At 46.6% G+C, this 23,830-nt stretch overlaps 1 protein-coding gene across 1 annotated transcript in view; it reads left to right on the top strand.

The window, feature by feature from the left end:
• Positions 1–18,300, top strand: part of CNNM2 (cyclin and CBS domain divalent metal cation transport mediator 2) — a 112,677-nt gene extending 94,377 nt beyond the window's left edge. The window contains exons 4-8 of the mRNA XM_054276579.1: positions 1,699–1,868; positions 4,760–4,853; positions 7,262–7,327; positions 10,981–11,165; positions 13,361–18,300. Coding sequence (XP_054132554.1) covers positions 1,699–1,868; positions 4,760–4,853; positions 7,262–7,327; positions 10,981–11,165; positions 13,361–13,570 — 725 coding nt within the window. The 3' untranslated portion in view covers positions 13,571–18,300. The remainder of the gene's footprint in view (positions 1–1,698; positions 1,869–4,759; positions 4,854–7,261; positions 7,328–10,980; positions 11,166–13,360) is intronic.
• Positions 18,301–23,830: the final 5,530 nt, after the last annotated feature.

The following is a 23,830-nucleotide window of genomic DNA, read 5'->3' as shown; positions in this document are numbered from 1 at the left end:
CTTTTTGCAGGAAGGTCTAAACCTGTTCCGTGAGACTTAATGACTCCAAGTGAAAAACTCTCCTGACACATTTAATGCAGACTGCACAGGTGGTTGAACTGTACTCTTTAAAATGGATTTCTGTCTGGCTTGTGTGACCTCCGTTGATGACTTCAGAGGTTTCAGAGGACAGTTGTCTCCATCCCAGAACACCTTGATGTTTTAGCCCTTGGGTGGGCAGTCTGGCAGAGAGACCAGGGCCTTGAATGGTTTCTTGTGCCTGGTATTGCCTTTCGTCGTAAACTTGGTCCTTTCACCTCAGATATGAGGCCTTTAAACAGGAGAGCTTGTGGAAAAATGCCTTCCTATTGCTTGTGCTGTCTCTCTTTGACATTTAAAGATGTGCCACACGCAGGCCTTTCAGACGGTCATCTTTGCTGCCATGTTCAACATACAGTCATGGGTGGAAAATTGTAAAGTTGCTTTGTCTGAAGTTTGCCAGCTCCACTTGGAAATTAGTACTTCCCCTTCTCTAAGATGCAGTAACTGCCTGCCTAGATGCTCCTAGTCTGTCTTCATGCTTTATTTTGCCTCTGTGACTTGAAAGAAATATGTCCATGATCGGTTATCACATCTCAGCTGAGGGGCAGTAATTCCTTAGACGGCTCGGACTCCTACGGCTCATGTGCGCATGAGCGTGTCCTTGGTGAAAGGAAGCAGTTCAACAGGAAGATGTGGATGTAACAGCAAGCAAGGCGTGGTTCATGTAGTGTACAAGACTCGGTGGAGTTCCATAAGCACCTGCTCAACAGACATAGTCTTACAGTGCTGCTTCTCTACTTGTTTTGTGGATGGAAGGATTGTGTAGCTTAAATACAGGTCTGTCGGTGAAGCTACTGCTAAAAAAGATGAAAGCTACCGTTCTGGTTTCTCTGTTCTAAATTGAGAATAGTATCTTTAGCAGATGATGGGTTGTCAATGGTCCCGTTCTGAAATGAGGTGTTGGGGTAGTTGATCAATTTGCATGTGTAATTCTCGTCGTCCCTGGCTTACCTCTCCCACACAAGGATGAGCTTTTCTGCTTCAAACAGCTCCCGTTGGAAACACTGAAGATCAAGTGGATAGGGATTGTGTTCTGTGTGTCAGGCATTAATCCCACATGGCTTGAACTGAACTGTACTTTCTCACTTTGAGTAACTCTTCCCATATGAACCATGGCAGCTCCAGTTGTGTCTTATTTGTGTAGAGAATCTCTCTAGAGCAACTTTATAGGCCCCAAGCAGTAATTAATTAATTAATTAATTTCATTTTAATAAAGTGCAATGACTTCAATAAAAATGCAGTGACTTCAATAGCTTTTAGGGAAGGAAAAAACAAATACAGAGGTTCTCTGTGCCCCAACTTTAAAGCTTTTCAATTTATACAATTCCGTGACTCAGAACTCTCAAGAGGGGAAGACCATCTTTTTCTTTTCCCTTTCAGATGAAGACATGATTCTTGGTTGTTTTGAAAAATGCTTCAGTAATGGAAGTTGAGGTGTTACTGTGTTTTTCCCCTCCCTTTACAAATCTAACAGTCTCAAAAGACAGGAAACCTGCAGTTCCATAATGGACCTCTCTGCATCTGTGTGTCTTTTATAAGCAAATGCTTATTAACAAGTATTGCTGACTTCTTGCCAGGCATATGAGGTGTAATGCCAACTTGTGTCTTGTGTTATAGAAGTAGAAGCATTTGGTCCATCCCAGATGTCAGAGAAGATCCTTCTCAGGCTGCTAAAACATCCGAATGTGATCCAGGAGCTGAAATACGATGAGAAGAACAAGAAAGCCCCAGAACACTACCTCTACCAGCGAAACAAGCCCGTCGACTACTTTGTTCTCATTTTACAGGTCAGACATGTGGTTGTGTAGAGATATGCAAAACCTTTTATGTCCTTGTGTATCCCCCTCTATGCCTCTTTCAGGTGTTGAAGTTTGTCTTCTTTCAAACATGGGAGGGGAACTATGGCTCCTAGGAGCTGCTCCTGCCTCCTTTATGACCTTGGCAACCTTGAGGAGCTCACTCAGCTGCTTTCACCCTCAGTTAAACCAGTTGTGAAGGATAGAAAGCACTTCCCACTTTGTCATCTGCCAAAAGTTACTTATGCTTTCACTATCCCAAGGATAGACAGAGTAAAGGGTTCCCCATTGGCATTGCTTGGAAAATAGGGGTGCAGAAAATGCCACGACATAGGAATTTGCCTGCATACTTTATCTGCTGTGCCTTTCCCTTTTGCAAAAGGATGCTTGGGGGTTTGATGGTTTAGAGAAATGATATTTTTCTGTGCAGTTTTGAAGTCTGTACCTGAGGTGTAGTGAGAAGCACAAGTGTCAGTGGGGGCCTTGTGCCATCTAAACTGATGTCACCTCCTGCTACAGCCCGGCAGAATGCAGACCCTGGGAACCCTTCCATCCATGCCTTTATCCTGCCCTGAGATCCCTGCACTCATGTAGCTCCAGACTGGAGCCCTGGGTGGTGTGGGAGGACTGTTTTCTGTGTGTTCTGTACAGGATTGCTTCCAGTGCTGGCATCTCCCAGGTTTTGTTACTAGTCAGGAATGGTTGAATGGCTTAGGTAAAGCTTTACACAGAAATTTAGTTTCTATCTACCACCATTTAAACAGGAATACTCCTTTCAGAGAGATTTTGCTGGAAAGGTTCTTCTCTGCCCTGCACAACTGAAAATCAGTTTTGGTTGTAAAAGCCCAGGCATTGTAGCTGAAATTTTAACATAGGGCTTGAAATCCTAACATGGCCTTAAAATAGAAAAGGGGAGTGCACGAGTTTAAACACTGTGTGATAAACAGCTATGAGAGCACTGGGATATTATATTGTGGATGCAACATAATTCTGATATTAAAAAAATTCTTCTTCAAGAGTTTGAGGAGCCACTGGTAGCTCTTTAACTCCTCTTTCTTACATGCTGAATTGTTACAATCTGAAATACTCCAAAGGCAAGATAATCCCCCTGATGTAATGCTGCAAAGATGTAAATGGAGGACATGGGAATACAAAAGAACAATCAGTTCTTCCTGTGCTATTTTGCAATCAATAAATATTTATCAAACACAGCATGCCAGGTCTATAATGCATTTGGAAAAGTGAGTGTTGCAGTAAATACATACTACAAAAATGGCAACAAGGTTGGTTCTGCCAGGATCAAAAGGGGACAAATACTCTGTTTTTGTTATTTAAATGAACTTGGACTTATTCTCTCACACTGAGGGACCAAGAATGCCTTCACAGTAAATGCATGCCGGTAAACAATTAAATGTATATTCTTCTTGTGTGTACCCAGTCTTTGCCTGGGTGACAAAACTGTACCTTTTGGAAGGCTTATAATGAAGAAATAAGCTACTTTTGTTTCATAGAGTGAAATTGGTTTTAAAAGGGATTTATATGAAGCTGTTGCTTGTGATAGCAGGAAAGTGGATTTGTGAGGGCACTCTTTTCCTGCTAGGCAGATTTTGTGCTTTTTCTCCTCTGGGATAGTTAGATAAACTGACTTGGTATTGGGGCTCATGCAGGTTGAGATCATTATCACCTTTCTCTGCCCTTGTCCAGTACTGTGAATTTAAAGGCATGATTATTTATTTTAAGTGGGGCTTAATGAAATAAACACTTAGAAATAAATTCTGCTTTTTGGCCTCATTGTCACCCAATTGTGTTCAGATGGTGTTCAGTCTTCTTAGTACACCTGGGATGCACAGTCTGTCTCCCCTTCCCAGCTTAGCCAGAGGAAAAGCATTGTAGATAATTGTTGTTTGCCAGAAATTCCAAATTTTGTGTAGTTCAGCCTGAAAGCTGGATGAGATCTCTTTTGTCTGCAGTGGTGTGCTGTGAGTCTCAGTGCAGTAAGGATGGATGGATAGATGGATGGATGGATGGATAGATGGATGGATGGATGGATGGATGGATGGATGTGAAAAACAGGCCTCAGTGAAAGACAATTATTTTTGGCTACTTGTGTACCAGAGTGACTGGGATGTTTTACATCTGTTTGATGTGGTGGGTTCTGTTCTGCAGCCCTGTGTAGGACATAATGTTATACATTTGGCTGAGCCACATCAGGAACAGGTGTACTTGCATGGTAGTGTAGTTTTGTAGAGCTTGGGAAGCACTGAGGGTCTTTGTAGGCAACACTCTACAAAAGAGCAGGATCTTAAAGGTGTTGGAATCTGTAAAACTGCTAGAAATCAAGACCAAAGTAGCCCCAAGGCTACTACTTCAGCAATAAGGGCTTTATTTCTGTGGGAATCTTATCAGTGTCGGCAGCCAGCCTCCTCACACATTATCTCGCATCTCCCTTCCTGTGTTTGTCCTAGAGGGAATTGTGTGGGGATGTGAGCTGTGCCCCAAAATGTCTAGGTGCTTCAAGATCCCAGATGACTGTGCTACATTTAAGCTTGTTTTGCTACTGGGGGAGTATTTTTTCACTTTGCAGTAAAGGAAAACAGCCTGGCAATTTGGAGCAGAGCAATAGTACCAACCAAAGCTGGGTGGTGATCCTGATCCTGCTCCTCTGCAGTGGCTTCTGCTGGCCTCAAGGCATCAAAGACCAGGGTAGCTCAGGGCACAAAGCCCTGTTGCCGTTCAGGGTCTGTCCATTGTTACAAACTGCAGGGACCATGACACTGCTTTGGGGTGTCAGGCAAAACTATCTTTCAGGGCTCAGATCTGATCTTGTGCCTTGAGATCCATGGTCCCTTTTAATTGCAGCTCTCTCTCCTTTGCCTTAACAGGGGAAAGTGGAAGTGGAGGCTGGGAAAGAGGGGATGAAGTTTGAAGCTGGTGCTTTTTCCTACTATGGGGTGATGGCCCTCACAGCATCACCAGGTATGTGCTCTTATCTTCTGCTTCTGGAACAGTCTGAGCTCCTGCACAGTCCTGCCCTGCTGTGTCTGTGGGACTGATGGGATTGGCACCTCCTTGCCAGCACAACCTGCCTCAGTGTCCCTGGGGGGATTGGCTGGTGGTGACACTGACACTGACTCCAGGACCCATGAGCTGGCAGTGGTTTGCCAGCTCCCAGAAGATGTGAGTGTTGACTTTAGCAAGGCATGTGCTGGTACTGGTGGAAAGCTTTGTCGTTTTGCTCGTTGCAGGGTAACAGGGAGTGAATTAACGGGAATAAATAATTAGTGGCAGAGGGACATCTAGTGGTGTGAGGAGCAACCACCCGGTTAGCTTGGGGATGGTTCTCTTCACCAGTCTCGTGCCTAAAGCTGTCTGGAGAGAAAGGATGGAGCAGTGCCAGAAAAGCAATTGCTCCTGTCAGCTTGTGTGGAGATGTACCTGAGAAATCAGTGAGGGGGAAGAGGTGGTGTCTGAGGGTGAGTGTGAGCCACCTACCAGCACACAAGTGGTAGCCACACGAGCCACCACCTCACTGGCATAGGCTGGGGAATTCTCATATAATCCACAATTATTTCAGCTACATTTCAGCATTTGGTGATGTATTTTATTGCCAGCAGTGTCACCACGTAGGTCTTGCCCTCAGCTGGAAATGTGCAGACCTGCTGGGTGAGCTGGGACACTGGAGCTGGTGTTGGCCTTCTGCTGACACTGAGCCACTTGTTCACTCCAGGGAGAGATGTTTCTCGTGCTGAAATTGTGTCCTGTCACAGCAGGGTTTACATTCCACTTGAGAGGCAGCTTGTTTTAATTGTACACTCAGGAGTGCTCCTTTACATATGTGTACCTGTGTGTATATACACTGTCAAATTGTGGTGGAATGGAAATGCTTTTGTGAGTTATGAGTGTAACCTTGTTAGACTCTACAACCAGCAGCAGCTCTCTGGACCTCTGTGAGCTCACTTCTACACACAAGGCTAATTCCTTAATTAGTAACTTATACTTTAATTTAATCAGTAGCTTATGCTTCTTGAGATTTGAGAGATTTTAAAGCATGCAGAGCACTGGTTGGATTTTATCTCAGGAGTAGCAGCCATGTTCGTGAGGAATTGTGAGACATGTACAACTGCATCATACCCTCAGCTTTTGCAGTGTGGGCCAGGCATGGAGCCTGGGTGGTCAGACATGGTCACTTCTACCAGGCTTACACTTGGAAATCACCTGTGGCATCTCTGTTTTGCCAGTGTTGTGCAGTTTGAATGTTTTCATGTGTTGTTGGGTTTTGGGTTTGTTTTTATTTTATGTTCCTAACTATCCTCACAACCATTCCAGTTGCCCCAAGTCCTATCAGGTCAAATGGTGTCCTCTTGATATGCCCTGAAATTCATCTTTAATTCCACCATGTGGCACTTAGGAATATGCAGTATTGTAAAGTAATTTCAGCCAATCTTGAAATTACCTTCAACTGGTTGGCTTTGTTCTTTTTTTTTTTCCTTACCTGTAGCAAATCCCTCATTTTGTTGCCTTTGCCTCCAGGTTCAGGGAATTTGTTACATAATGTCTTGTGGCATTCTGAGATTTCTGTTGAGATCAGCTCATAAAAATAAGTTCCTGTTGCTCTGTGTAGACAGGAAGGTTCAGGGAAAGTATAAGTTATTGTGGAATGAAAGATCCTTCTCTTCTAGGGTCCTAAATTAATTACACGTGCTTGCTCTCCTCACCTGGAAGACGAAGCCATTAACATTGGAGTAAAACACTAAAACCAAACAACAAAAAACCAAAATAACTCCACAAACAAAACTATAGAAAATAAACAAACACAAAACTAAGAAAAGAGTGAAGCTTTTTTTCTTTAACTGCAGCTGGGGAGGGATTTGCAGTAATGGTGAGCAATACAATATCCATCCCAACAGGGATGAACTTGGAGAATCACATTCTTACATTATATTTTACTGGAAACTTGAAGAACTATGAACTATCTTTTGGTTTTATTTTTGTTATTTGACTCCCATAAGGAAGAGCACCCCTGAATGTTTTCTAGCTTGCTTTAATTCTTGCCTTCCAGGCTGGAGTGGGCACCACTGCTTCTTTTGAACTATTTCAAAACATGAGCGTACCTTGATGGACTGTTTGGTGGTGGATAGTCATTTAAAATAGCAAGTGAAAATTATTCACTTGACTCCAATTCCTTGGTCTTGTTTTTTTGGTTTATTTCTAAATTTGATTGCATTTTTTGGTTTTGCTTTTGTTTTAACCCTTTGCTTTTTCACAGTTGATTTGCACTTGTGGTTTTAGTTGGTCAGTTTGTCAGCTGGCTCCTTCCCCTGTCGAGTGTGGATAGCTGCCGCCTTTCTGGCCGTGATCTCATCCTTTTTCTCTCCCTCTTCTAGTTCCCTTGTCCCTGTCTCGTACCTTTGTTGTCAGCAGAACAGAGTTGTTAGCAGCAGGTTCTCCAGGTAAATCTGCATGCTTCTATTTTCACCATTCTTGTGACTGCCCTGATGCCATAAAAAGTCAGCTGCAGTCTGTATTTGTCTGATCCCTTTGCTCATTAGGGAGAAGTCCAGCACAGAGTTGTGCCTCACAGGTAGGTATCCTGAACTTTTGTTTATGGGAACTGGTCAGCCATCAAAATGGGAAGAACTAAAAGCACTTTTAAGAAAATATGCTTGGTAATGTGTGCTTGTTCTTTTTTCTCATATGGACGCTGGTGGAAAATTAGGAGGGGAGATTTTTTTTTTAGAAGAATGTATTCTCCCCCAAGCTGAGGCATAAAAAATTCTGAAGAAAATGCATTTGACAGAGGAGAATGTATGCTGCTAAACTGCCATAAAAGGAAAACGTATTTAATGAAAGTATTTTATATTCTCATATGGGTAAATTCTATGGTTTGTATACAGTCTGGCCATTTCAATTCCTGGAAAGCTTTGAGCTTTCTCTCAGGGAGGTCAATGCCAGGGACCAGCACAGTGATCTGCTGAGTGGATGGATTTGCAATGGAATGCACAAGAAGGTTGTGGGAGGACTTTCTGGTTCCTGTTGTGATTTCCTTGCTGTGTCACCAAGCTGACTGGCACAGAAATTCCTTGGGAGAGCAGAGACCAGCAAGGGAACAAACTGGGCCAAAAGAGCTCTGGGATGTGGTTGAGAGATTGCAAATTGGGAAACATCAAGAACTGAGCTTAGCAGGCACTGCATGCATGGAATGGTTGGGAAAATGGAAACCCATCAAGAAAATCTGTAGGAAAGCAGAATCCTAAAGTATTTTGGGCCACAGTGAGCATATGTCTTCCTTTTGAAGTTTCTTTCCCTTTTTTTTGACTCTTTCCCCAGAACTAAAAGCAAACAAGATTATGATATGCATATTTAAGTAAAGCATCTCTTAAACATTAATACATATCATGCATTTTGTGCACTTTCACCATCTGCTTCCTGCATTTCACCCTCTTTCTTTAACTTTAGAAAATGCATTTCATTGTTAGTCCCTAAATTATCTTCATGCACATTCTGAACAAACTACAGGTTGTTGCCTTGGAGGGGATTTTTTTCATGCCCTGTTACTTTCCTGCTGCAAAACACCAAAGAAGGGGGAGAAATTTAATCTTTCTTTGATGGAAGTACCTGATGCCTCTCCTTTAAGCTTGGCAACTTTGATTACCTTCTTCGCTTGGTTCTTTTGTTTTCTCAGATCTTCTTTTTTATCTTTTATTTTTCCTTTTCCATTCTACAAATAAATATATACTTTGCACAGGTTGTTTCCAATATAAATGCCAAGCATACTTTCATAGCTTTCCCCCCGGTTAAATAAAAAAAAAATTACAAAAAATAAACAAGGGAAAATAATAGTGGCAAGCATCTCCTTTGTAAGGAACTGATAGTGTAAGCCTGGTCAACGTGGTACCAGTTTTGATGAAACTCAGACTTTTTGTGAGGTGCTTATGAAAATAATCCTGTTGTTTAAACACAGATTCACAATACACTTGTACTGATGTCCATCTTGTGGCTTGTGCTCTTTTTCTTCTGTATAGAAAGGTGAGGAGTGTGGGAAAGCCTGGGTAGAGAAGCTCTAACATGGATCTGCCCGGTGTTTGTCGTCTGTTCTTTCTGTACCCTTTCCTCTTCATCATCTCTCCCCCTGAACTGAATGCAATCCAGAAATCATTATGTTTTCCTCACATTTTTTGAAATCGTACCTTTTTGTTGTGTCCTTTTGTCTCACCTCTCCCTTTTTTTTCTTATAATGCTTTGCCCCGTTGCTCTATATGCTTTGTTTTTTATTAGTAATGTACTATAATATCCCTGGTGGAAAGAAAAGGCAGATGCAAGTCACACTAGTGTCAAGTTGTTCCAGATGGAAGCCTTTATCCCAAGCAGCAGTGAGGCTGTTCTTGTCACACACAGCCATATTTTATGTATACAGGTGGGAAGGAGAGCAAATTCATCCAGCCTTCACAGTTCCTTGTTCTGCAGTGGGAATTTCAGCATCAAGCCCTGTGTGCAGGTAGAGTTTTGGCTCCTGGCAGCAGTTGCTGCAGCCTGCTGTGGCTTTCAAGCTGCCAAGTTGGCACAAAGGAAAACCTTGCAAGGCTCTGAGTGCTTCCCCCTAAGCCTGCAGTTGGTGTTGCCATAGGGACCTGTACTAATTCCATGGTGCAGAAATGGTGGGGAAATTATCAAGCTGTCAGAACCTGTATTTTTTTTGTTCCCCTTTTTAAAATGGCCAAGAAAGACAACATCAGAAGGATTTTAAGTGGGAATAAGAATCAGGGCAATTCTGCGTTCTCAAGTGTTAGGTATAGGAAAGGCTGGATTCAGGGACGTCGAACAGGCTGAGTCATTTGGACAAGGAGATATTATATTTCTAGTTATTAGGTAGCAGAGGTAGGGTTAAATTTAAGGGAGGTTTTTAGGTTTTTTTAAAAAATAAAATTATATGTAGATAAGTCTACAAAAAGGAATTTGAAAGGCTTGTTAAGGGTATTTTGTTGATTTGCTCAAAGAGACTTTGTATCTTAAGATTATATGAAGATGATCTTTCAGTTTGAGAATGGGGATCATGTGGTGAGTAGCATAGTTTACATCAAGTTTGAGTTTGGGCTGGCTGAAAGAGTTTTAAGTGCATTAAATTTAAAAATTCAAAATAAAAAAAATCATGAATTCAAAAATTCTCAGGTCCCAAAGATAGTTCTTTGATCAGTATGTACTCTGTGTGTGCCCAGGGAGCAGCCCTTCTGCAGGAGGCAGTCTCTCTTAGGATGTATTTCTGTCCTTCTATCTTCTGGGTCACTGTGTGGGTGGAAGCCATGGATGCAGAATGTCTGTGGTGTCCCAAAAGCACGTTTGCTTTGGATAGACTGTGTCCAGTCACACTCACGGGGGACAGCTGAGAGGTCTTCAAGTGAAACCCTGCGGGATTTAAAGACCAGTGGTGGAAAATGATGCCTGTAGTGTTCTCCTTTCCTGGACACAGATTCTTCTCTGTAGTGTGGACTATTTTGTCAGTGTCACTGGCTGGCTTGGAGTTTGCTTTCCTTCATTGAGGTTTTGCCACTTCAAGCACTGAGAGGAAATGTTGCAGTAATTGTCATGTGCACTGCACTCTGGTCCACTGAGGACTCTGTTACTCCTACTGAAAATGTCTGCTCTAGCTGAGGGAACAAGGCATATGTAGGTATCAGGTGAAATAAAAGGGAATAAGGGTCAGATGGGACTGACTGTGGCTGAAAGTAACAATGATTAAGAAAATATATATATTAAGCATGGTCTGACTATCAAGAGCTCCTGTAAGGGAACCTTGGGAAGTTACCTTTCTGTGGTAGTTTCTGCTCGTCAGCTGAGGCACTTGTGTTCTCAGGGCATGTCTGTTGCAGCATAAACAAGTACAGGTTTGTTTAGGGCATACTCAGTGATGCTGACTACCAGCTCTGGACTGAAAATGTACCATTTTTCAGGATAATTTAGTTGTTTAGCCACATATCTACTTATGAATGGATTAAGCATTTGCAGTTTATTTATGCTACATCACAATTTATTATGTCCCTTTGAAACTGGTGACTTGAAAAGTTTTCTACTTGATTTAAGAAATCTCTTGCTCTTGCCTGTTTCTTAGCTGAAAACAAGTCCCCACCTCGGCCCTGTGGCTTGAATCACTCAGACTCTTTGAACCGGAGCGATCGCATCGACGCCGTGACCCCGACGTTGGGGAGCAGCAACAACCAGCTGAACGCCTCCTTCCTCCAAGTGTATGTTCCAGACTACTCAGTGAAAGCCCTCACAGACATTCAGTTTGTCAAGGTAGGAAAAAAGCTAGAAAGTCCCTGCTGGAAAGTCGGGCTTGGCTGGTAGGATGGAGAGCCTGGGGAAGGGAATTCCCTCTAAATTCTTCTGTGAGTAAATAGCATTATGAAAGCAGCTGTTTAAAGTTACTTTAAACTACTTTTTTCCCAATATCTGCTGTCCACTGATTTGTCTTCACTGTTCTTCTCATTTGGACTTGTAAGTAGGCTGGTCACATAATTTTCTGGATTTCAGGTCCTTTGAGGAAATAATATAAAAATAACCTCTCTGCTTTTAGTCAGACCTATCCTGGTGAAGCTTTTGGAGCCATCTGAAATGGAGACCCTTCATTATCAAACTGTCCTTTTCTAAAGGATGAGACATTACTGTTGGTTGCAGTTTTTATTCACTTTTGATTTTGGTTTCAGTTTGGGGTTCTTGATCTTACTTTCCGACTTGCCATCCTTCTTCTGCTTGGAGAAGTCTTGGACATTTCTCTTTATCTTAACTTCACATGTATTAGGCTCATGTCTCATACTACCAGTGAGTTGCTGCATGAAATACAGCTCTGTCCCCCAGCATGGAGCATCCCACGCTGAAATGTGTGCGAGTCCTGTGGGAGAGGAAATCTAGCTGAGCTGAGGAGCAGCTAATGCTGGCAGCAATTCCAGCCCAGCTGAGAGTCCAGGGAAGCTGATGTCCCATGGCCAGAAGTTGACATTGATGCTTTTCTTAAATTAAGTGATGTTCACAGTTTGTTTTATGCAACTCAAGTGATTTAAGAGCTTAGCTTCTGTTAGTTAATTCAGTGTTAAGGATGTGGAATAGGGTAGACATACTAGAATGCTAAACTGAGTATTCTGTAGCCAAATTTTAAAAGGAGACTAAAGTCTTGCTGTCAAAACTTTGAGATGCAAGCGTGCTGGTCAATGGTTCAATCCTTCAAGGATTACATCAGTAGATGTTTATCACTGAGCAGTTGGTTCTCACTACAGATTTCAATGGCTGATCTGCTGTACAGAGCAGCTGCTTACCCTATGCTGGTTTATGTGAAGTCCTTCCAAATCTGTGTTCAACAGCTAATGAATGTTAAACTGTCCTGGTATCTCTGCAGACAGACTTGCACACCTCTTCTTGCATCACTCTGCTTTACACATAGGTCAGAGTACTCAACATTAGTGTTTTCACTGTGCCACATGGTCATTCATTCAATTACTACCTTGTAAAACCGGGGTTGTGACCTGCTCATGCATGTTTGGATTTTGCTTTTGGAATTGTGACCTGGTCCATCTGATTCCGTCCATTTCCAGTCCCTTTCTTGTGTTGCTACTGAAATTTACAGTTTTCTAAAAGTCATTTCATCTCTTCCACCTTCCTGCCTGCCAAGATCACCCACTGCTGTGGGCTCATGGGGCTGCCAGTGCACATGCATCCTGCTGCCTGTCCTGGCTGAGAAGGTTGGCCTGGAGGAGTTCACAGGGCTGATTGCTTGTGGTTCCAGGAGGAATTCTGCCCTCCACCACCACATGCAGATGTTCAGGGGCTCTGGGCTTCCCTGTCCCTGGGGCACCATGGGCAGTGTCACTCTGCGCTCTAGGCCAGCTCTTGTCATCACTGCTCTGCTGAGTGCAGACAGCTCTTGCAGAGACCAGTGGAAAACTTCATGGGTTGCTAATTTGGACTCATCTCTATGGGCATCCCAGTGTTTCCTAGACTCAAATGTCCTTATGTATAAGGCTGTAGCTCCTGCTGTGTTTGCTGGCCTAGACAAGAGCAGGAATGCTTGTATTCTGTACTTGTACTATAGAGCTGGCTTGGCTCTATAGGGACACTTAGAGCCTCACCAGGAGCTCACTGAAGCTGGGAGAAAGGCTTCATTGATCTCTGGTTCTGGTCCTAAAGGTGTGCATGGTTGGAGGGAAATAGAGGTCTGATTTAAAAATCTCTGCATAGGAATAAATCCCTGCCTTTGAACAGCATGGTGATTGCACAGCGCTGTTCTTCCACCCTCCCTGGAAATGTCACCATGCTGTGGGTGTTGAGCTGGGGTGCTCTAGGCTTGCAAAGTGCAGGGATGTTTTATGGAAACAGGTAAAGAGGGGTTGAAGTGTGGTGATCTGGAAAGGGAGGAAACTTTTATCTTCTCAGTGTGCTCCACAGGAGGCATAGAAGTGTGACTGACTTCTTTTGTTTCTTCCCTGTTCTTGGAGCAGATCTCAAGACAGCAGTACCAAAATGCCCTGATGGCATCCCGGATGGACAAAACACCTCAGTCCTCGGACAGTGAAAACACTAAAATCGAACTGACTCTTACGGAGCTGCACGATGGTTTGCCAGACGAGACAGCAAACCTGCTGAACGAACAGAACTGTGTGACTCACAACAAGCCCAACCACAGTATGCACAGTGAAGGAGCCATCTAGGAGCTGACTCCCCACAACCCACCCATCCCATCTCCTCAGCAGGACCAGCCCTCGCTCCTTCCTGCCTCCTCCCCGAGTGTGAACACCGTTAGTGTGTGCTTGCAACACTGCTGCATCCAGTGTTCTGAGACCAAAGACTTTTGTGTCCGTTCTGGGAGCAGAAGAGGAAGAAACAGGAAGAAGGAGCAAAGAGCAAGAGAGACTAAAGACCCAAACGTAATTTGGGAATGGTGAGCCACCCCTGAGAACGATGAGAATTCTTCTTGCAAAGTAGAATTATGTTTATTTTTTATCTGTACTTTTGATCTTTGTTGGGTTTTTCCTCCTCAAACACATATAGGGAAGTTTAAAAGCTCCTCTATTATTTTTTCAAGAGAGAGATCATGTTTTTAAAAAGTATTTTGCAGAGTTTTAAATTGTTTCTGTCCCTCATGAACCTCAAATGGACTCTGTCATGGTTTTTGTGAATTGGCTCCAATGTCCTTAAGCCTCTTCTCACTCCTCTGTGGTCCTTTTTGTTACCCTGTTGTAAAAGTTAGTAACTGGTACTTGTATGTTATTTGTGTCCTAAGAAGGAGCAAGCTTCAAGGAACCTCTGGCTTCAGCCACCTAGAGGACCAAGAGATGATTATTACATTCTTGCAGTTAATTTTCAGGGAAGGAGTGGTTACTTTGGTATTTAATAATGTTTCAAATTTCAGAAGGTTTCTTTGTTAAACAGGCAAAAGCATTGTTACACTTACAGTTTTGTAACCTCCAAAACCTTTGTGTATGGTGAAGATGATACTGGGGGGAAGGAATTAATTAGCAAAACCGCAGTCACGTGAAATGAAAGCCGGGTGTGTTATTCCATAGTGAAGTAACTGGGTGGTTTTTCATTGACGTTCCTGCCAATTTCACGGTGAAGTAATGTGTGAGCCCTGAGACACCAGGTCTTTAAACACTCCCAGGCTGTAGCGGTGTGTGCACCGTTCCCTTGGCCAGAGCAGATGGTGCAGACTTTGCTGCATATCAGAACATCAGTCCCCCCTGTAATCTCTAATATTAACACAGAAGATGCTGCTACAATTACAGCCAAAGTACATGCTCCAGGTGACAGTAAACCTCTGCCAGTGCAAGGATGGGCACTGCTGAGGAGCCAGAACCATCCTCTCCTCTCCAAGAGCTGACAAAACTTTCCAGACGCGAGTGTATTGCACTTCAGGGATTCAGAGAGGTTCATTTCCTGGCTGTTCCCAGCCACATTCATTCCTTTGAGTGGATTCAGTGCATTTCCTTCTCTCTTGCCCCTTTTAACAGCCATTGTAGGGATTACCAAGCAGAGCAGAGAGCCTCCCACCCAGCTGCCACCAGCGCAGGGCAACACCTGCCTTGGGCAGCAGAAACCAATTCATCCAGCCCAAAAACCCAGATGCTGATTTGGTCTTAGCAAGAGGCACCCTATGGCAGTTGTGCATCACCCATTTCTGCAGATGGAATCGAAGTCCTCAAATGAATAAAAAAAGAAAGTTGTCTCCCCCAGTCCTTTCCCCTTCCAATGCTGTCTCAAACAAAATATGAACATCAGTATCTGGATTGATAAATCAGGCTTTGTGGTTTCTCTGCTTCAAGACCCTGCTATGGCCCCTGGCTATGTAGCATTTCCCTTTCTTTACATGTGGATAATCTCTTTGGGGACATCCAAAGAAGCCCCCAGCCCCAAATGCAACTGCCAGAGCTCTCTGTGCCTGCAGGCCTGCCCCGTCTCCTGCTCGCAGGCTGTGGAAGGCACTCGCTGCAAGTTCCCGTGGTCTGTCTGTGTGACTGGTGGCTGGAAAGGTGCAATATTCCATTGCAGGATCTCCCCCTGGGAATTGAAGTGTGTGGTGTCAGAGCCATTTGGGTTTGCCTGTCTCCCTCCTCCTCCTCTCTCTTCCATCTTCTCAAAGCAGCCCTGATTTTTGCTGTCCATCCCTATGGGAGCCACCCATGAGGATGAAGTCCCTGCAAGGGGCATAGAAATTGCACAGTATCCAACTTGTGCACCCAGTGAGGAGGAAACAGGCCCTCCAAAGCCTTGCTCTCACATGTAGCTTTTTGACTTTTCCCATCCAAAAGTGTTTCCTTAGCCTCCATCCCACCCTTGCTCTGATGTGCACCAGCACTGCTGAGAGCACACGGCTTGACAGCAGCATGGGCTGGCCTAAGCCTTGTGCCTTCCCAGAGAGCTGCCAATATTGCACCTTTCTCACAGAGCAAAATGTCCAGATGTTACAGCGTTTGTCCTCGGCGAGGGACTCATCTCGCCAGTTTTTATCTAGTGTTGCTGAATGTAAAAGTTTGTTGGAAGTGTTTGACACGGTGGTGAACTTGAGATGCAGTATCCGTTTTGTCAAACCTGCCAAAGGAGGGAAGGCTCAAGTCAAGGCAGCTCTCTCCAGGATGAGGTTGCTCACTGGATCTGACTTCTGCTTCTTATGGCAGGTTAAGGATTTGTTTCAATGTCTGTTTCCCTTTTTAAAAAAAAGAAAGAAAAAGGTAAAAAAAAAAGTGCAAATTTTTCCAACCAAAGCCATGTGATCCCAAAGCGAATACCTCCTGCTTCTGCCCATGCTGCACTGTTCCAAAATTTGCAGGCAATTTTTTGCATGACTGTTTTTCATCATTTGTATAGATCAAATAATGAAAAGTGAAGTAATTTCACTTAATTTCCATAAAAATAGTTGATTATAGATGCATTTCATATGGAAAATACGTACCTGGCCCAGAGGGGTTAGGAGCTGCTACTACTAATTAGCTTGAAGAACAAAGCATGGTCCTCTCCCTAGAGGGGAAAAAAATCCTGTCTCCCTGTTCTCAGGGTATTTAGAGTTTTACTGTTTAACAAATGCAAGGAGTTCCCAGCCCTCCTGGTGGGAACCATCCCAGCAGAGGAGCCCTGTGCCCAGCTCAGGATTCCTCTGAGCATTGGGATGGCGTTTGCCAATGCCAGGGCTTGGCTCTCCTGGCTGCAGGGGAGATGCCAGGGCATCACTCCGTGCCCTTGCAGGGGTGCCCTGCCCAAGCAGATCTGTCCCCTCTGCCTTGCAGGGCATGTGGATGCTGTGCTGCAGTGCCACGAGGACACACAGCCCGTCACCACAGCGCAGGGCACCGGCTGGTGGCTTTGGGAATCCTTGGACTTGACCTCAGACCTTGGCCAGGCTTTGACTTGTAGAAAGGATACTGCATCTTCCTATGTCAACTCCTGCTGCTGCCTTTGTTCCCCTCGCCCGTCTGCCTCTGGGTGCAGGCAGCAGGGTGGATGATGGCCTGTAGGCCGGGGGAGGCTGGGAGGGCATCTAGCCATGGTTTCTACTGTCAATACAATTTTGCACAAGAGTTCTTTGAAGTGAGGTTTTCAACACTAATATCTTAAATGCACAACTGTGAATTATATCTTTTACACTCCTGTTGGTTGAATTTCCTTTAAACGAAATGAACCTGAATCTGTTGTAACTATGATTTATTTTTTTAAATTCTGTGTATTGCCAAATCTTTGTAAAGAGTGAAGGAATGTTCTTGCTTTCCAGTGAGAATCTTTCTCCAAATGAGACTGACTCTGGTGGTGTGGAGATCATATGAAGCACATTAGTTCTGAGAGGAGAGGGGCTCAGTGGGGAGCAAACCAACCTCAGCCACTCTGTGCCACAGGCTCAGACCCTTTGGAGTTTACAAAGTGCTTGTTGTTTTATTCCCAGCTTGTCCACTCCCTGAAGTCCCAGTGCAGCTGGAGACTGCTGCCCTGGAGGAGCTCTGGATGGGTTATCCCACAGTGGGATGAGGAGTGCTGGCAGGGTGTCTGGACTGGCTGTGAGCAGGGGCCCCAAGGCTGGTGTGGCAGGAAAAGGTGCTTCCCCCATCCAGATGCACCAGGAGAGGAAGCTCCACAGGGCAGATCCCTCTGCTCACTACTTCTCCTCCAAACTTGTGTCATGTATATTTGCCTCTCACATTTTTTTCGCCCCTGTAAGCTCCTGCTCCAGACCAAGCAGGAATGGGATGATGGTTGAGACCTGTATGGGGGCAGCTGGAATTGGCTGCCGAAGGTGTGCAGTTCTTGGGCCTGTTGGCAGAAGGGTTAGCCACTCATTCACATTGTGCTTGCTTTTCTGTTCCTCCTCTCTTCTCCTGGACTCGCTTCCTTTTTCCTCACCACTGGAGGCTTTTTTGTTTGTTTTTCTTCTTTTCTTTAAGTGCCTTTTTGTGTGGGTGGAGCTGGCAAGAGCAGGAATCTCAGGATATGGCCCTTTGTACCCAGAGCTGGAGAAAGCTCAGGGGTAGCAGGACAAGTTGCCCTGATGGCCCACACACATCACCCATTGCTGCTTCTCAGCTTTCAGGGCCCAGCTTGGATGAGGATGAGCTTTGGCACTGGTGGTGTCAGGCTTTGGTTCAAATCAGCTCAAAGAAAACCAAAGAGGTAGTTTTGTGTGAGGGGCTGCTTGGGCAGCAGTGGTGCTTCCTGTGATCTCTGCAGAGCTCAGCCAAGGGATGTGGGGGTGCCAATGGCAAAGAGCAGCCCTTTCCTCCTCACGAGCATCCTGTGTAAGTATCCTACGTGATGGAGAACACAGCCACATTGTCCAGGACCCCTTGGAACATGCATCTTCCTTGTGCAGAATTATGTTCTCTATAGAAATCATTCCCACATGAAAGATGTACCATATTTTATACAATGTCTAATACACACATCTGTGGTTTTAAATCTAGTATCTGTGTACCAGTTGTCAAGTTATCCAGTGTCTGGATTACCAATAGAAAACTGGGGCTGGGGGTGGGGAAGGATGCTGCAGAATACCTCTTATGTTGCTGACTTGAGGCTTCATCCCAAAGGTGCCCACCCAGCATTGAGGGGTCCCTGTGCCCACACTGTGCCCTGTCCCAAGGCAAGAACCCTGGCTGTGGTGTGGTACAGCCCCAGTGTGCTGCCTGTCCCACCACCTGGCTCTACACTGGGGCTCTGCATAGACCCAAAGAAGTACCTGTTCCCTGGATACTGAGTGTTGGTTTGGCCCAGCAGTGAAATGATGAGTTTAACCAACCCAATCAGGCATCTTCCCACGGCACGGGTGGGAAAGCAGCCTTCATCTGACTTAGCCAGCAGAGGGGACAGGCTCTGCACCACAGGCTGGGCTGGGCAGCTGCCCTCATCCCTGCATTTGGTCCATCAGCTGCAGGTCTCTTGGTGTGATGTCTACGGTGATTTTGGCCTCACTCCCACGTGTGAGCAGCACAGGGGACATGGACAACCATGGCTTTCTGCAGAGCCCCCTCAACAATCCTGCTTGGTGTCTTACTCTTGTCCTGGAGCCTGGCTTCATGCTGGGTTGTGTTCCTCTGGGGCCAGTCTGGGGGCTGCACCCAGATGAGGAAATGATGTTGCTGTGGGTCCAAGGCGGTACAGTTGAGCTTTTCCATCTGGTGTTTGCATATTTTCCTGAGCTTCAGGGATGGGAAAGGATTGCTGGAAAGCTCTCTCCAGTCAGTGGCACAGTACAGGTGGCAGATAGAGTTGTTTCACAGGTTGGTAGCGCTGAATTCAGTCAGAGTGATGTTTTCTTCTTGTTACCTGAGGTCAGACTTTCAGCAGTTCTTCACGTTGGAAATACGGTACTCAAAGCTGCTGGTCTTCTGTCTCCAGCTGAAAAACATCATTCTCCTCTCAGGTTTTGCCTTTGGGCTCTGTTTTCCTCTGAGCAGGGCTGATCACTAGGATCCTGCAGTGCTTGGTGCCCTGGCTGCTCTTGCTCCTTCAGTGCAGATTTCTGGCCAAGGAAGTGCTTGGTGTTTGATCCTCCCCCAGAAGCAGAGGTTTGGCTGGACTCGGTACAAGTGGCCTGTCATGGAACCAGGCTAGAGGTGTGTCAGCTGTTGTGAGCCTGAAACATGCAAAGGCTGCAGGTGGCTCCAATGCTCCAGGAGAAGATTTGATTTCTTTGTTGTCTTCTCCAGAAAGCAGCATGGCAGTTGGTTGGTAGCAGGATTTGTTGGGGAAGAAGGGCTTGTCCCAGCATTTGGTGCTTGGTGTAGCAGTCTAGCATCCCTTCTCAACTGTTTGCTGATCACAGAGCTTTATCATAGAAGGTGGTGTTTTATCCTCTGGGCATCGCTGTTGAACCAAATGCTTCCAAATACAAGTGAAAAACTAGTTGGTGTCAGATGCCTTTAGGTGGAAGTGCCAATATGGATAGCATGTCCCAAAGATCACTGTGGGAGAGTGAGGGTTCCTGATGAGCTACTCTTCTCAGAAGTGCCAGCCTGGCTGGGCCTGGATCAGCTCTAGTGTCATTCCTGCTTTAAAGTCTCAGGTCCAGCAGGCTGGGCTGGGCTGGGCAGGGCTGGCAGGTTTCCACCCAGGGTATGTGCTCTGTCCTTCTGCATTGTGCTGGCTTGGATTCAGCAATGGGGCTGCTGTGATAGCTGTGTTCACAGCACAGCTGCTCCTCTGCTTCACTCACTGGGCTTTAACTGAGTGTTCAGGAAGGCGAGAAGGAGGGGCAGCAGTCAGGAACGGGCCATACTGCAGCCATTCTGTCTTCATTTCTTGCACTGAGGGTAGGAGATGCTGCTCAAGGGACTCTGCCTTCCTCAAGAGATCACATGGAATTTGGAGAGTTGAATCCCCCCAGGACCCCAGCAGCAGTGCTGCGGTCCCATTTCTCCATGTTCTCCTGAGCACAAGGGTGGCTTACCAGTAGCTCAGGGTCAGGCCCTGCTGAGGGACCTCAGAGTTCTTGGCATTTTTTTTCTCCAGCAGAGCCAGCCTTGACACCTGAATCACTGGGCAGGTGCCTGGATGCCAAACACAGTGAATCTGAAACCCCAAATACTTGAGATGTGTTCCTGGAAGCCATGAGCAGCTGGTGCTCAGCAGCCAGAGGTCTCACACCAAACCGTTCTCCTTCCTGGCTGCCCCGAGCCCTGCCCTGGCTGCTGCTGGCTCGGCCTTGGTCCCCCCATTCCAGAGCATGGTGGCTCTCCCTTTGCAGTGCATTTTCATGGCTGTCTGATCCCACTCCAGCCAGCTCTTCCCTGTGTCTTATTTGCCATCGTGTGTGGTCTTTGCGAATTGTATCATATTGTACATGACTTCGGGTTTCCAGAGTTGTAGTGTTCTGACTACAGTATTTCCGTGTGTGTACATAAACCTGAATAAGCACAACTGAAATCCTGAATGAAGTGTATACGTTTCATATACTGATTGTCATACAAATTAATTTTATAATTATTCCAATTTTGTTGTAGATTTCCAATCTTTCCTATTTATTTTGTACCAGATTTATGTGTATATTTTGTGATTTTGTTTTAAAGCATTTTGTTTATTTCTATTCTTTTTAGATAAATGATGATTTTTTTTTTTCTGTTGAACATTCCAGTTTATGCATTTTTCCCTCCTCTGTGCTCTCCCCTCATTTCCAAGGGACAGATTTTGGCATGTGGGTGGTGGGGCTGATGTCTGTGATCCTGTACCCAGATCTCTCCTACTGGCACATTTAACAGTCTTTACTCTCCACTTCAGCTGCCAAGAGCCGCAGAGAGGCTGGATCCTGTTCCTTTAGAGGCAGGTGTTGCTCTTCGCTTTGGTGGGTCTGGGCCTTAAGACCAAAGGACTTACCTCAGTCCTGGAGCTGGGGAGGGCTGTGCTGGTGGCTTTGCTGGTCAGGGGCTGGCTGGGAAGCTGGTGGCAATGGCAAGCAGCTGACTTTCTGAAGTTCCCTCAAGAGTGAGGGAGTTTTTCTTTCAGTAATAAAAACCCCTTATTTACAACCTGCTCTCCGTAGGTGGTGTTTGTCTCTGGGCGCAGATGCCGTCTGTCTGTCTGTCCGTAGCGCGTTCCTGCCTGCGGCCGTCACCGGGGCTCTGCAGTGAGGGACGCGCCTGGGCGTGGCAGCGGCTCCGTGAGACGGGAGAACTTTGGTGCAGTGAGTCGGTCCGTCCCCTGCACTTGGGTGCTGCTGCCTGCTCCCCTCGTGCTGGGGTTTGGCAGTGGAGCTGTGTGGAGCCTGCAGCCACAGAGACGTTTCTGAGCAGGAGAGTGAGCCTGTGCTTAGGCCCTTGCTCACCATCACTTCAGCTCACACTGGTGGAGGAACAACCCTGTCCTGTGTGTCACATACAGCCCTGCCCTGTGCCCATATTGTGCTTCTGCCATCCCTCAGCCCCTCTCCTCTTCACAGCTGTTCCACCCAGCTGCTCTCCCTGCCCCCAGCTTTTGTCATGCTCAGCTCTTGAACTGCCAGACCCTGGGTCAGCAAAATGGGCAGAGGCTGCTCAACCCTTGTGGGGATTTTTGCTGCACCCAGTGCAGCCTCTGTCCCTGCTTCTGTGCTGTAGGATGGCCCCTGGACTTCCCTCACCACGAGGTATCAGCAGGACAGAGAGAGTGGCAGGTCCTTGAGGACTCCTGCTCCCCTGTGTGTGCCTGTCCCTGGCAGCTGGTGGAGCGTGGTGGGATGCTACAAGCATGATGGAAGTAGAATTAATGTAGAGGCCAACTTGGGGCTGGCTCTGGTGGTAATGAGCAGCAGGAAGGAGGAGCAGGATAGAGAGAGCCCAGGAAGGGAGGGTGTAAGAGGCCAGGTCCCTTCAGGGAGCTGGGAAGGGTTTTGGCTGCTAGGGCCAGACCACTGTGGCAGCAGGGCAGGAGCAGTGCCCAAAGCTGTCCCAGGGCTCCAGCAGTAGCTCCTGCCATGGCCAGGCTCTGCAGCCAGTGGCCCACAGGGCTGGTCTCCTGGAGGGAAAGCTCCCTTGTGTGGGGCCAGGGTGGAGCGGTGGCTCTGCAGTTACAGTTTCTTTATCCACGTTTGCCGTGCTGGGGCTTCAGGCCGGTGGTTGGAATGGCTGCTGCTCAGGGACTGGCACAGGGCTTTGCCCCCTCCATCATGGTCAGGCATATTCTGATACAGACTGTGTGCAGCTGGACCTTGCTCTGCTGAGCGAGGAGGTGGCTAAAGGAGGAGGAGCTGAGAACAGCGCTGATGGCGGGGACCTGGTCAGGAGTGGCAGTGCCCAACACACAATGTCTGAGGGCTGTGGTGAAGGGCAGTGAGCCTTGGGTTCCTGCCTCTGGTATGGTTTGGTTTGTGCAGCCCCTGTGAGCCCCCTCTGGCTCCACAGAGCAGGGAAGGTGGACATGAGGTGGTGAGGAAAGTGGGAGAAAGCAGAAATCAGGTCAGTGAGAACTTGGGACAGGGCATGAGGCCTGTTCCCCCATGTTCTCCTTGCTTCCGCCAGGCTTTTGCTGCAGGAGACAATCTGCTGATGGGCAAAAGCAAAGCATGTCTGTCCCTGGGCTGGGGCACAGGTTGCAGAGAGAGCAGCAGGAGCTTTCCCTGAGGCTCTGCAGAGTGATTGGAGACAAAGGTGCTGCCAGGCCAGCGGCTTCTGGGAAGTGGCAGCTGGTGCAGATCAGCCATGGGCAGCTGCCTGAGGGAGGTGTGGGCTGGGAACTTGGGCTGTGACCGTGTCCCCAGTGCCAGCCAGGGCAAGACCTTCACCCTGGCTCTTGGCCCGTGGTTACCACAACTTCATGGTGGAGCCAGCACAGGATGGATAGGATGGTACAAGGCCACGCAGTGCCTGTGCCTCTGTCAGGCTTTGCCCAACACTTTCCCACCATGAAGTGAGGGTCAAATACTTTCCATTGCTCCAGCCTCGAAGACTCTTCTCCCCATCTCAGTCAGAAATAGCCCTGGGCTGGGAGTGAGCTATTTGTGGTGACTGATTGGGAAGGAGGAATGCATGGAGCTCCCCAGACCTCCCTTTCTGCAGCCGCATGCCTCCCCCAGCTGCTGAGCTAAAGCTTAAAAAATTCAAGTAGCTATACTTGGAGAAATGAAGTTTAAACATAGCAGAGCCCAGCGTGGCCTTTGGTGAAAGGGCTCGGGAACAGCTCCCTGGAACCCTTCCTGCAGCCAGCCTCACTGTGGGTACATGTCAGCTCCTCTCCAGACAGCAAAACTGAGGTGTCAGGGACACAGTGCTCTGGAGTTTTCAGCAATCCCCTAAGTGTCAGGTGTTGAGTGTTGCCCACCAGCTGTTGCCATTTAGTATTGTTTTTTTGTCTGGCACTTTGGGCCCTGGTACTGAATATCCTTCTGTGGTGGTGCTGATGGGGGAACCTCCTCAGGTCTGGTTTGGTTGGCATGAGGAGTTGGTTTGTAGGGGAGGATTGAGCTCAGCAGTGCCCAAGGCTGCCTGTCTTAGCGGGGCACAGCCTTGTGTGGCAGCACTGGCCTT

This window comes from Melozone crissalis, unplaced genomic scaffold (assembly GCF_028551555.1).
Source record: "Melozone crissalis strain CALT ecotype California unplaced genomic scaffold, PUWL_Pcris_2 ptg000019l_1, whole genome shotgun sequence".
Lineage (NCBI taxonomy): Eukaryota > Metazoa > Chordata > Aves > Passeriformes > Passerellidae > Melozone > Melozone crissalis.
The sequence above is the reverse complement of the archived record's forward strand: the minus strand, read 5'-3'. Positions and strand labels throughout refer to the sequence as shown.